This window comes from Sus scrofa, chromosome 1 (assembly GCF_054392235.1).
Source record: "Sus scrofa isolate SSC_HxYL_T2T_F1_AM1 chromosome 1, Sscrofa_HxYL_maternal_Yorkshire_Landrace_v2.0, whole genome shotgun sequence".
Taxonomy (NCBI): Eukaryota; Metazoa; Chordata; class Mammalia; order Artiodactyla; family Suidae; genus Sus; species Sus scrofa.
The window spans coordinates 37819999-37834595 of record NC_139383.1 but is presented as its reverse complement, the minus strand read 5'-3'; the positions used below and the strand labels follow the sequence as shown (position 1 = coordinate 37834595).

At 39.4% G+C, this 14597-nt stretch overlaps 1 protein-coding gene across 2 annotated transcripts in view; it reads left to right on the top strand.

Annotated features, from left to right (window-relative positions):
• Nucleotides 1–14597, top strand: part of RNF217 (ring finger protein 217) — a 128019-nt gene that overhangs the window by 102521 nt on the left and 10901 nt on the right. For both annotated transcript variants that reach the window (XR_014804662.1, XM_021072754.2), the window contains exons 4-5: nt 7044–7245; nt 13848–13919. Coding sequence is in view for 1 of the 2 variants with exons in the window: in XM_021072754.2 (XP_020928413.1) it covers nt 7044–7245; nt 13848–13919 (274 nt within the window). In the remaining variant the exon portion in view is untranslated. The remainder of the gene's footprint in view (nt 1–7043; nt 7246–13847; nt 13920–14597) is intronic.

The window sequence follows — 14597 nt, the reverse complement described above, 5'->3', positions numbered from 1 at the left end:
ATTGAAAACATGCTACGTGACAGGATCTGTGCGAATCCCTTTAATAAAAAACAAATAAGATAGATCTCATCAACTGAAAGAGTAGAGGGTTGGAACAGAGAGAGACAGATAGTTAACGAGTTTTAAAATGGAGAGTGAGAAATGCTGCGATAGGGCCGGTACAAGTTACTTCTCATTTCATGAATACAGTTCTCTGAATATGCTCCACTGGGAATGGTCTCCCTACCTCTGCGTCTTCCTAACTGGTGAACTTGTTCTTCATTTCTCAGATCAGTTGTCACTTCCTTAGAGACATGTCTTCTGAGCCTTAAACCAGATCAAGCTCCTTCTATTAAGTTTTCTTTTCATACCTCATTTTTTTCCTGCGGTAGCATTTATCATAGCTTATGCGTGTATTTATTTGTATAATTGGTTACATCTATCTACACCTTAGACTAAAAGTTCCTTCAGGGCAGAAGCCATGTCAGATTTTATCAATGAACAAATAAATATTTATTGAATGAATGGTTTCCTAGAGAAACACAGTTGATCTGAATATTTTCGTGACATGGGGTTGCAGTCTATTGAGGACGAACTGACAGGTGAGTAAGAAAAGCAGTGAGTATAGGGTATTCTTTTAAGACGGTTGGTTAAAAATGGAGGGGTGAGGGTGATCACTGGCTAGACAGTCATGTGTAATTAAAGAAAGGATTTATTAGGATGGGGAGACGTCTGAGCTATTAGCAGGCTAAGCAGTATACAGTCACAGAGGGGAAACGGGGGAGATGAACGGGAAGGAGGAGAAAACTGGCCTCTAGAGATTTCTGAGAACATAGGGTATGGGGTCAAGGGATGTGTGTAAAGAAGAAGGAAGAAAATAGAACATTAGGGGCTAATCTGTAGTATAGCTCTACCTTGAGGAATAAGAATTGAACTGTACACTCTTCTTCAAAGAATTTGTCACAATAAATCAATCATAAGACTGAAAGATATATTTGAAATTCCCTATAATGAAGAAACACTGTACACTAGAGGACAGTTAGTTATCAGAGCAATGGCTTTACGAAGCTAACATAGCAGGAGACATCAAATAGTTTTGAATTCAGCGTCTTATTTGTTTTTTGCCCTATAGTTTATGGAGGCAACCATATTTGACATGGCAGATGAAGATTCATTCCCCTTTTCTGTCCCTTCTCTTTCTTATCCGTCCAGTTTTTGATAGGTATTATTTTAGTTCTTTAGATTATCTTTTGCTGTTAAATAATGTCCTAAAACCTCTGTTCAATAGTCTAACAATTTCAGATGATAACTGAGGATCTAGCCCTCTCACAGTTTTTCCTGCTTCTTCTGTTTCCCCTTTCTCATAAGCCTTTGTTTTTATATTGTCTGATTTAATAACACTCACATTCTATTGTAATATAATGGTTAATACTTTTGTTTTTTCTAAAGGATGATTCTAATATTTGAAAACCAATTGGGTGTTTACATAGTCAAGAATATATCATTATGGAATGAGGATTACATTCCCTTGTCTATGAGATCACAACTTCTAGGAAAAATGCCCTTTTCATCTTTGCTCACTGTCAGTTGCAGTCATGCCACAATTTGTTATGCCTCATATTTGGAACTTACATGCCTTTCATTTTGTTTTGTTTTTACTGAAAGTTCTCATTGTTTTTCTTTCTTCCTTATTGGGTTTGAAATACTCACTTTATTTATCATGTCATTTAATATTTAGCTCCTCAGGAATTTTATTGCTTGGTATTTATTCCATTGTTATTTTTTGAAAATGTTCTTGAAGCCAGCCAGCTTTCTATTCTAAATTGGACTGATTTCTTTGCATCTCTTTCTCTGAGATTTCTTATACTTTTTCATATGTGCTAACATTGTCTTTCCTTGACTTGCACCTTCACTTAATGAAGTGCTTCCTTAAGTTATGGTCCCAGAAAAGGAACAGAGGAATCTTTATCATCTCTGGAATTGTTTTGGTTTTGCCCCCCATGTATTATTTATTTTATAGGCAGGCAAGAATTCCAGGTTCATTATATTTTTAACCATGTCTTTGAAGGCTTTGCATATCTCTTTGCTTTCTCAAAATCACTGTGTTATGGAGAACTGGTATAGTGAGCTAAGTAAAGAACTGAGAATTACTCATGGCATTTTTTAAAACTTTCCTCATTGTTGTTGCTTCTAATAATTCCTCCAGATATCCACTGAAACACATATATAAAAATAATTTTAAACATAGGGTAAATTATTTGCTGAGGACAGTAATACATAGAAGTTAATTTAGTTATCATTTCTTGCTTAAAGCATAAAATAAACCTTCAATTTTTTTTTTTTTTTTTTTTTTTTTTGTCTTTTCTAGGCCCACACCGGTGGCATAGGGAGGTTCCCAGGCTAGGGGCCCAATTGGAGCTGTAGCCGCTGACCTACACCAGAGCCACAGCAGCTCGGGATCTAAGTCACGTCTGCAGCCTACACCGCAGCTCGCGGCAACGCCGGATCCTTAACCCACGGAGTAAGGCCAGGGATCAAACCCACAACCTCATGGTTCCTAGTCGAATTCGTTAACCACTGAGCCATGACAGGATCTCCTGAAGCCTTCAATTCTTGATGAAAGTGGAGATAAATATCTGTGGGCAGGTGTGTACTGATTTAGTTATAAAATTGGGTGGAATTTTTTTTTTTTTTGCCTTTTTTTTTTTTTAGGGCCACACCCACAGCATGTGGAGGTTCCCAGGCTAGGGGTCAAATTGGAGCTATATCTGCCAGCCACACCACAGCCACAGCCACAGCAATGCAGGATCTGAGTCATGTCTGTGACCTACACCATAGCTAAAGGCAACACTGGATCCTTAACCCACTGAGCAAGGCCAGGGATCAACATTCGTCCTCATGGATGCTAGTCAGATTCATTAACTACTGAGCAACGACAGGAACTCCAAAATTGGTTGGATATTCAGCAGTTCATTTATTGTTATTCTTCTGCCTTATAATTAAGTAGCATCTGTATGAAAATAAAAGGCTGAATTCTAGTTCTATTCTTCAGATAATTTGTGGCCATTTTATTAAACTAAATGTAAACAACTTGAAGAAGGCAGGTATATAACTTGATTAATCTCTTATTGTAGTCATTGATATGTCCTATGAAAAATGTCATAGATTCAAAAATGAACTGTGTTGTCTTTTCTGTCTACTACTACATAATACCAAATTCTTATTCAAGAAATATCTGGCATATCCCAAACATTTTATCTCACAGCTTGTAAGTATAAAGTGTAAATGTTATAAGCAACATTTAGTGTTTAAATATTCAACTCCTTGTGTATCAGCCATCCTTATTTGGTGTAGATGAAGAGAAGAAATCCCATGATTGGTAACAAATCAAATGGTGTTTGTGCTTTATGCTTAGTCAGTTTAATCTAATGGATTAGAAAGATCTCATCTGTCTTACTCTGTCTCCATGTCTTAAGTAAAAACAGAATTTTGATGCTGACTTGCAGGCCGCTTGGGTGATGCTTTTTAGCAGAGCTAAACTGATGAATTTTTTGAAGCTCTAATTTTAAAAAATGTAAAGCTTCACTGAGAAATAGAAGGGATTTTACATAAATATTATTTAAAACTACTTTTTCGTTTGTTCGTTTTTTGGTTTTGCTTTTTAAAGCCACACTTGTGGCATATGGAAGTTCCCAGGCTAGGGGTCCAATTAGAGCTACAGCTGCCGGCCTACCCCCATAGCAACATCAGATGCAAGCCACGTCTGCAAGCTACACCACAGCTCATGGCAACGCCAGATCCTTAACCTACTGAGCGAGGCCAGGGATTGAACCCGCAACCTCATGGTTCCTAGTTGGATTTGTTTCTGCTGTGCCATGACGGGAACTCCAAAACTACTTTTTAAGGCTCTATAATTTGAAAACAAAGATGGCATTGTGCAAGTGTGACCTTTAAAGATATACTCAGGGAAAACAGCATATGAAATTTATTATGCCCTGAGTGTTAGGAGTTCAGAAATACAACTTGTTAGCAAATGTGAAAAGGGATGTCTCCTGTTACAAGCTGACTTGCATTATGTCAATTTATTTCTCTTTTAGCATGAAGTTATAAAATATTCATATATAATCAACATATGTTTGTAATAGAAGCAGAGGAAGCACTGTGTACTTAATAGCTGGAAATTATGAAACCATATTTTGTGATTAAATCATCACTGTTATGTGTGTAAAATATTCAAATTAATCTATAGAACCATATAATCCTGCAACATGCAAGGTTCCTATAGAATATTGTCAGAGCTTAGACTTTTATCGCTCCCTGTGCAGAAATGTTATTGGACTAACAGCATTTTTGTTGCCTACTCTATTTTGAATGTTATTTTAGAAATAAAGACTGTTAAAAGAGGTTAGAAATTGCAGTCTTCACTGTTTAAATTAAATAATAAGCATTCCACATAAAGATTTTTAGAACACAATGAAACGATATTACAAACATATATAAAATAACCGAAAATTGTATGTGAAATTTTGTGGCAAATGAATTATCAGTGCCAAGTTTGACTTTTTGAAACAAGTTTCCTGTCAAAAAATTTTGATATTATTTTAAAGGACAAATGTGAGTTGGCCCAGAAAACAGCTAAAACAAGCAGAAAGACTCAGACATGCAGGAGGGTAGACATGATTGAGCTGTCAGCAAAGAATACAATTGACCCTCTGGTTTTATCTTTAAGTTTATAATCAGAAGCTGCTTAGCATAATAAAGAAGCAGGTATAAATCAAAATCCTTTCTTCATTCAGTCAAACAGGTTCCTTTTTTGAGCTTTGGTTATGAATAAGTGTGCCAGTCTCATGGTGCGGTCATGAGGCTTAAAGGTGCTAATCTCTGTACAAAGGTTGGCAAATAATGGGCTCTAAACAAATGTCATTCTTTCTTCCCTTTATAGGTCACATGCAGCACTATGCTATGTGACCAGGAAATTTGTTAAGCTTTATTATTTCCATATTACGATATCAAATACATTATGTAGTCAAAAAGCCGAGCCTGTGATGAAGTAACCTTTATTTTGGGTGCTCAGCAGTTGTCTCTAAACATGTTTTCTCCTAGTGCTCAGGTGGTTTAATGGGTGCAGTGGGACCTTGGCCTACTTCATTCCTTCATGCCATTCCCTGTGCTAACCAGGTAATAGTCCCAGGAATTGTCCCTCAGAGTCATTCACTGAAACAGGCATGATAGGGCACGTGCTGGGCTAGGGGAAAAATTATCAGGAAGCCAAAGAGCTTAAGCTTCAGACCCTCACCTACACAAGTCTCTCTTGGGCTTTATATCTAAATTGTGTTTGAAATGTACTTGCTTCTTCTTTAAGAGGGCCCCTCCAACTAGATAACCTTCGGGCCCCACACAATCTCTGGACTCTCACTGGGTCCACTCTCACTGGACTGCCAGGGTAAAAGAAAAGAAAATTAGATGTCAATGTTAAAGAGACAAGGTGGCCAATAGCAGGAAAAACAAGTTTTGCTTTTATTGACCAAATGGTGATTGGTAGTTACCCTTGACCACAGATGCTCATGTGCCCTTGACCACAGGCTAGCCTGTACTTATCTAGGGAGGTACTCTCTCATCTAGCTTAAGAATCACGCATATGGGAGTTCCCATTGTAGCTCAGTCTTAACGAACCCGAGTAATATCCATGAGGCTGTGGGTTCGATTCCTTGCCTCACTCAGTGGGTCAGGGATCTGGCATTGCCGTGAGCATAGTGAGTATAGGTTGCAGACGCCGCTCAAATCTGGAGTTGCTGTGGCTGCGATGTAGACTGGCAGCTATAGCTCTGATTCGACACCTAGCCTGGGAACTTTCATGCTGTGGGTGCGCCCCTAAAAAGACCAAAAAAAAAAAAAAAAAAAAAAAAAAAAGGAATCACCCATATGAAGAGGTGAGAAGGAGAATCACCAATCACCGTGCAATCAGGGAGCATGCAGTTACATAGCCCAGATGTTTGGTTTCTCATATTTTTAGGTGGGTAAAGGGGAAGCGATATATGGAGCCAAAATTATATTGCTCTGACTCGGTGTGTCCCAGAAACATGGGCTGGACACCATACGTATATTATCAAATTTTTATTTGCATGTAAGACCATCTAAATTGGGAGATAAGATATAACCTCAGTATTTACAGGTAACTTGACAGCAACAATAGTGGGAGGTGCTTAGTTGCACAGGTAACATTGTATACACAGGCCTGTAAAGGCATTTGCAAATGATACTAGAGCTGAAAACCAAAATGCTGTAATTCCTGCTGTCATCTCCTCCCACAAAGAGAGATGTCTGTTTCTTTTTCTTTTTTAATATCTTTTCTGGGGCCACACCCATGGCATATGGAGGTTCCCAGGCTAGGGGTCGAATTGGAGCTGTAGCCGCTGGCCTACCCCAGAGCCACAGCAACGCGGGATCTGACCCGCATCTGCAACCTACACCACAGCTCACAGCAACGCCAGATCCTTAACCCACTGAGTGAGGCCAGGGATCGAACCTGCAATCTCATGGTTCCTAGTCAGATTCGTTAACCGCTGAATGGGAACCACGATGGGAACTCCAGAGAGATGTCTATTTCTTGATATTTATTCACAGAGAGTTTTACATAACCTTTTCTTTTAAGGAATCCTCTTCATCTCTTCTTATTCCCCAAGCCACCTCATTTGCTGATCATAGCCTCAACAAAATATACTTTCACAGCATTTAAAATTGCCTTCTAATCACTGAGTTAGATGTATGTCTAGAAAGATAAGTGGAATGTGTTTGGAATGTGTTTGTTTACATCTATATTTGTCAAAATGAGCCAACAGCTTGAGCATGTGAAATGTTACTGAGCTTTACGCATGTTAAAGGGTTTGGTACAAAGAGGGCCTTGGAGAGTGTGATTTTAAGGGAACTGACAGCCTCAGGAATGCTATAGGAGACTTTCATCTTGGTGAAATATAAGTGTTGTTGCATACATTTTGCCAAGTTTTATTTTATAAAAAAAGAAATGAGTAACCTTTTTTTTTTCTTTCCCTCTTTCACTGGTACAGATCCACATCCAGAGAACTGAAGGGTGTGACCATATGACCTGTTCACAGTGTAACACTAATTTTTGTTATCGATGTGGGGAGAGATACCGCCAACTCCGTTTCTTTGGAGACCACACATCAAACCTCAGCATATTTGGATGCAAATATCGCTACCTCCCAGAGAGACCTCATCTAAGGAGACTAGTGCGAGGGTCAGTCTGTGGTGAGTGTCCGACCTGACTCATAGAAATCTTACCCAGTGAGATCCCTCTGTGGCACAGTAGATGGAGGATCCAGTGTTGTCCCTGCAGTAGCTCTGGTCATTGCTGAGGTATGGGTTTGATTCCTCTGCCCAGCACAGTGGGTTAAGTATCCAGCATTGCCACAGCTGCAGCTCGGATTCAGTCCTTGGCCTGGGAACTTCCCTAGGCTCTGAGTGCAGCCGAGAAAAAAAGAGAGAGAGATCTTCCCCAGGAAGTAAGGAGTGGTGATAAAAGAACTTAGAAATGTACGAGGATAGCCGTCATAACCGGAGCACCTGCCAGAAATTCTAGTAGAGCCTTTGTCCCCAAATAGGAGGAAGATATTTTCGCTCCCTTTGATATTAAAATTAAAAACCAAAGTTTGGGAGTTAATTCCCATTGTGGCTCAGCAGGAACAAACCCAACTAGTGTCCCTGAGGATGTGCGTTTGATCCCTGGCCTCGCTCAATAGGTCAGGGATCCAGCATTGCCATGAGCTGTGGTGTAGGTGGCAAACGCACCTCAGATCCCGTGTTGCTGTGGCTGTGGCGTAGGCCGGCAGTTATAGCTCTGATTTGACCCCTAGCCTGGTAGCTTGCATATGCCACGAGTGTGACCCTAAAATAAAAGACAAAAAAAAGAAAAAAAAAAAAAAAAGACAAAGACTAAAGTTTGTTAAGACACTGCTTATATGAGCAAGCAAATTTTGTTTGAAAAACAAATAATTACACTGCAGAAATGTGCAGTCAATATTCTCCAGAAATTCTATTGTAAGCCACTCAATGAGAGGGGACAATGGCACATTCATTTTTGTAGTGATGACACCTAGCAGTGTGTCTTACACATGTCCTTCATCCAGCCATGGAAGACATGCAGTACAGTTTTAAAAATTCCTGTAATGGAGTTTCATTGTATCTATATAGTTGATAAGTCAATGTATATATTTGTATATATTTCCATTGTATTAATAGTTAATAGCTAACAATTAATGAAATGACGATCAAATGCCCCCATTGCATACAAACCCAAGTTCAAATATCCAAGTGCAATGCTTTTATGGATTGACTTTTTCACCCTTTCTTCATCCTCAATAACATACAATCTCATACACAACTATGCAAACTTAAACACAGATTCCTGCTCTGGCCTAATGTCACCACCTTTTTGTGATCAGTGTTCTTCTGGCCCCAAAGTTCTTCTTCCTACTCCTCTGGAATATACCCACCCTGAGATTTCTTCCTTTCTTTTCTTTTCTTTCTTTCTTTTTTTTTTGGGGGGGGGGTGCTTTTTAGGGCCGCACCCACAGCATATGGAAATTACCAGGCTAGGGGTCGAATGGGAGCTGCCCGCCTATGCCACAGCCCCAGCAACACAGGATCTGAGCCGAGTTTGACCAACACCACAGCTTAACCCACTGAGCAAGGCCAGGGATCAAACGCATATCCTCATGCATCCTCATCGGGTTTGTTAACCACTGAGCCAAGAAGGGAACTCCATCCTCCTTTCTTTTTTCATCATGCGGAACTTCATTATGTCTTCTCCGGCGGCCTTTCTAATGTTCTGCAATACTTTTTACCATCATCCACATTTCTCCCTTTCTACTTACTTGTGCCTAGTTGCTCCATTTCATGAAAGTCTCTTTATATCTCTCTTTGACCCTCCATCACTTCATTTCTGTTGTAAACCACTCCCCTTGCTAGACCCCTGTGACAGCTAATCAGAACAGAGCTGGTGGTAATGATATACTTCTGTCAGGTAAATGATAGAACATTTGTTTTAAATTTCACCTTATCATGTGCCATCGTTTTCTAAAATCTTTTGTGATCTTTATAAAAACATGCTTACTGAGGAGTTCCTGTCGTGGCGCAGTGGTTAACGAATCCAACTAGGAACCGTGAGGTTGAGGGTTCGGTCCCTGGCCTTGCTCAGTGGGTTAAGGATCTGGCGTTGCCGTGAGCTGTGGTGTAAGTTGCAGATGCAGCTCAGATCCCGAGTTGCTGTGGCTCTGGCATAAGCCAGTGGCTACAGCTCCGATTTGACCCCTAGCCTGGGAACCTCCATATGCCGCGAGAGCAGCCCTAGAAAAGGCAAAAAGACAAAAAAAAAAAAAAAACGCTTACTGAACTTTAATTAAACATAATTTTCCACAGCCAACAGCATTCAATATAGTCAGTTCGCTTTTAGTGATTTTAGGTGCTTCTCTGTTTATTTGCCTGTAATGGTATGTATTAGAATTATATAAGCAATAATATTAGCTAAATAAGCTTTGGAGCTATATCTAGGGAACCTAGCCCCTGTTTATAACAGTACCACCATGAGATAACAAAATACAAATTGTTTTGAGCTTTTTGAGTGATAACCTATTTGTAAGTTTATATAGAGATAGAGAAAGAGAGAAACACAAAAACCAAAACCCTTATATTTCCTGCATTGTTAGTTCTTTCCTACTTCAGTGCCATTTTGTGGCACGCTGTTTCCTCTCATTTTTTATTTTAAATAATCTTTGATTTGACCATGTTTTTTTTTTTTCTTTTTTGTTTCTGTTTAATCGTTCTTAAATAAGGAAAGTTATTTCCAGCCCTTTTTGTCCAGTAATATCTTGGATGCATTCACTTTGAGTCCTCTCACTATGTGCCCAGATGCCACGAGAATCCCCTTCTTAGGTCATAAAATAGAGTGAAGTTATTTAACAGTCTGCAAAATGGACAGCCCATAAATATTGTCAGCAGGGAAGTATTTTCTTTGTACAGCCTCTTCTGTTTTTATTTAAAATTAAAATTTTTATGGTCAGCTTTCTGTAAATGGTTTTTTTTTTTTTTTTTTTTTTGGCCTGTTTTCTTTGTCTGTGTATGTATATACTTGCATGTGTCAGAACAAACCTGACAAAGTAGGGAGCAGCTGGCCTTTATGCTAAGCTCTCCTACACATATTTCCCCACCTCCAACACAGCTGCCTCAAACTGCTGTTGGACCATCGCCTCAACTGGAGAAGGAAAACATGGACTTTTCTCCTGTGGCCAAACAAGGAAAAATGCAATAATTCATTTTACCCACTACATGCTACAAAATCAAACAGAATAATTTTATAAGCAGTGTTCTTTAATAAAAACAGCAATTTAATTTCAAACATCCCATCACCACAGAAGGCAGGAAAAGGAGTTACTCTGTAAGTCCCAGAGTTACCTTCTTCCTGCCATGTAAGAGAGAGGATGGATGACAGCAAAGCCCTCCCCTCCGTCCTTGCCTGCCCCACAGTTTGGGACCAGCATGGGCAGATGTCCTAGAACAGCAGCAGAGAAAGGGCCTGCCCTTCTCTCACAGCTGGAGGATGGGAAACATGGTCTATATTCCATGTGACCATGTGCCCAGCTACAGATGAGAGGTTCTTCCCCTAGAGAATGAAGGAGAACAGGGATTTGAGGATAATTAGCAGCCTCTGACATGTAGGTTTCTCCATGGCAGGGATTAGGAAGATTATTCAATGAATGGTGTGGGGAGTAAAAGTGGCAGGTGAGTTCCATTGTAGCTTATTGGTAACAAACCCGCCTAGTATCCATGAGGTTGCGGGTTTGATCCCTGGCCTCATTCATTGGGTTGAGGATCCAGCGTTGCCGTGAGCTGTGGTGTGGGTCACAGATGCAGCTCAGATCCCAAGTTGCTGTGTCTGTGGTGAAGGCCAGCGGCTAAAGCTCCGATTTGACCCCTAGCCTGGCAACTTCCATATGCCGCAGGTGTGGCCCTTAAAAGACCAAAAAAAAAAAAAAAAAGTGACAGAAAAAATGCCTGATTCACATATTATTCCATACAGACATTCAAAGTATTAAATTAAAGCATATAATAATAAAGAAAATACAGGTCTTTAACTGATGATGTTTTTTGTTTTTTGTTCTTTGTTCTTTTTAGGGCCGCACCTGCGGCATATGGAAGTTCCCAGGTTAGGGGTTGAATCAGAGCTACAGCTGCTGGCCTACATTCGCTACAGCTTCTGGCCTATGTTCGCCACAGCCACAGCAGTGTGGGATCTGAGCTGTGTCCGTGACCTACACCACATCTCATGGCAATGCCAGATCCTTAACCCACTGAGCAAGGCCAGAGATCAAACCCGCATCTTATGAATCCTAGTAGGGTTCGTTAACCGCTGAGCCATAAAGGGAACTCCCTGATTTCTAAATGGCAAATAATTCATATGAACAAAAGCAATGGAGCTCCCCTCCAAAAATAAATGGCTTGGAACCATAACCGAAGAAATACAAATAGCCAATAAACATCTTTAAAAAGATTTGGTGTTATCTGTAGTCAGAAAAATTGTAGATTAAAATAAAATGGGATTTTTTTTTTGGATTATTAATTACCAAGTATTCATTACTCTATGCTGGGTGTCCATACTTTATGCAATAAATTGGAAGTTTTATACAATGCTTTTACAAAGAAATTTGATAGTAATGTGAAAGACATTTTAAGACATGATAAATCTAGGCTGAGAGTGGTTTATTTGCAAGTATAATTTAATATAGAAAAGGAAACAAAAATTAGAAAAATATTTAAATAAGATAGGATATATGGATATGATAGAATGTTATTTCAGCTATTGAGAATGGTATTTTTAAAATGATCTAGAAATAAGAGAGTCTGTGCTTATCTGTACTCAAGACAGTTTTTTTGTTGTTGTTGTTGTTGTTTTTTTTGTCTTTTTGCCATTTCTTGGGCCACTCCCTCGGCATATGGAGGTTCCCAGGCTAGGGGTCTCATAGGAGCTGTAGCCACCAGCCTATGCCAGAGCCACAGCAACGCGGGATCCGAGCCGCATCTGCGACCTACACCACAGCTCACGTCAATGCCGGATCCTTAACCCACTGAGCAAGGCCAGGGATTGAACCCTCAACCTCATGGTTCCTAGTCGGATTCGTTAACCACTGAGCCACGACAGGAACTCCTAACTGTACTCAAGACAGTTTTTAAAAGTAATCATGGGAGTTCCCATCGTGGCTCAGTGGTTGACGAATCCGACTAGGAACCATGAAGTTGCAAGTTTGATTCCTGGCCTTGCTCAGTGGGTTAACGATCCCACGTTGCCGTGAGCTGTGATGTAGGTCGCAGACACGGCCCGGATCCGGTGTTGCTATGGCTGTGGCATAGGCTGGCGGCTACAGCTCCGACTGGATCCGTAGCCAGGGAACTTCCGTATGTCCTGGGAGCAGCCCTAGAAAAGGCAAAAAGGCAAAAAAATAAAAATAAAAGTAGTCATAAACATTTATCAAACATTGACTGCATGATTATAATAAGTTTATTACTTCCCAACGGGAGAGCACATATCTGACTCTGAATTCTGCGATAGTTAAAAAAAAAAAATCAGTGCTGTTACTTTGCAGTCATGTTGCATCATTATTATGAAAATATATTGATAATTAAAAAGGGAACATGAAGGGAACATGAATGAACATACTGAGTTACATGCTACAGGAAAAAACAGATTTTTTTAAAAATGTGCAAGTCAATATAAACTCAAGCATAGCTTTAAGAGTGTATTAAGTGTGGAGTTCCCATTCTGGCCCAGAGGGTTACAAACCCAACTAGTATCCATGAGGATGTGGGGTTGAAAGATCCAGTGTTGCACTGAGCTGTGGCGTAGGTCGTAGACGTGGCTCATATCTGGTGTTGCTATGCCTAGTGTAGGCCGGCAGCTGCACCTCCAATTCAGCCCCTAGCCTGGGAACCTCCATATGACACGGGTGCTGCCCTAAAAACAAAAACAAAAAGATCAAGATCAAGATTACTCAAGATCAAGATTACTAGGTAATGACAAGGTATTAACTACTAGCCCCATTTTTGAGCCATTGCCTTTAACGTTAGTAGGATTCCAGTTGTGAACTCTGCTGTAACTAGAGCTTATTAGAATCACTACTCGGTTATACATTTAAGAAAAAAACATGCTGCTTGATGCATTTGGCATTCTTACCAGTATTTTAGCCTTCTTAGAAGTGCTTCCTTTTTAAGTTTGTTAAAATGATTCAAACCTTCAATACATCGCATGTTGGTGATTTTCTTTAACGATAGCATTAAAACATCCCACTTGTAATTCAGTGTATTCAGTGTTCATATTGTTTGCTAGTTTTCTTTGGACCCAGGAAATAAATAAATCACTTTTTCAGATGTGGGCATGGACAAAGCCCTACTAGTTCTCCATTGTGTGAGCTAATTAGATTTTCTCCTGACAGCTCAGAATGTGTCACTCCTTCATCTTTCAGAATCTTAAAAATTAAAAAATGGAAGCGATCTAAAGGAAAAACACAAAGATGAATGGTCCTGGTTGATTTAAGTGAGCCAGTAGGTCTGGAATCTTTTTGGTTGTAAAGGATAAAGGATTTGTGAAATCTATGACTCATGTGCCCAGAATTTGAGTGAAGTTAACTGAATTTACACATGTATTTTTTTCTACACTTGATGCATTTCCTTAGAGAAATATTGCCTTAATAATCAGACTCTACAAAAATAACATACACTGTGATATTAAAAAACATTGCTGAAATTGGTTTTTGTTGTGGTTTTAAGACTCTCTAAATGGTTTGTCTTTTTTTTTTTTCCAGCTGGAAAATTATTTGTTGCACCTCTAATCCTGGTTTTGGGATTAGCACTAGGGGCCATAGCAGTTGTCATCGGTAAGAAATACTTAATGTATCTGAGATAAGATTTTTCTGAGTGCCATAGAGAGACTATGAGTGTAAATATAACAGTTTGAAGCAGTTCTTAAGTAGATGTGAAACTTGGTGCAGGCTCACCTCAGATGAGCAATCAGCATATGATTGGTAGAATCAGAGGACCATGTTGTGTTTCATATAGGATGTATTTATGTGACACTTTTTTAGTCCATGAACACTTTGATTCATGTTTCTTATAGAGCATTATTAACCCCCTTTTAATACCCAAGTTAATGTAACTAAGTATTTCAGCAAAAGAGTCCAGTGGAATAGAATCTGGATTTTTCCAATTCTGAGTTCAGGTTGGAGCATCAAAGAAAAGAGGCTCTACTATACCTTTGAGTGTCTGGTTAGTTCTAGTTTTTACTAGAAAGGGTTCTCTGGGTCAAAAAGATACTATTGATGTATATAGGAACACATACCCAACATATACTTGAGTACTGACAAGTGAAAAATATATCAATGATAAATATCATTTTATTCATACAAGTATATTAAAAATATATTTTAAAGCAGTGGTTCTCAGTCTCTGGAGTGCTTTCTAATAACCTTGAGGGCTGGTTAAAAACAGGTTGCTTAGAGTTCCTCTGTGGTGCAACAGGATCAATGGCATCTTAGAGTACTGGAACATAGGTTCTA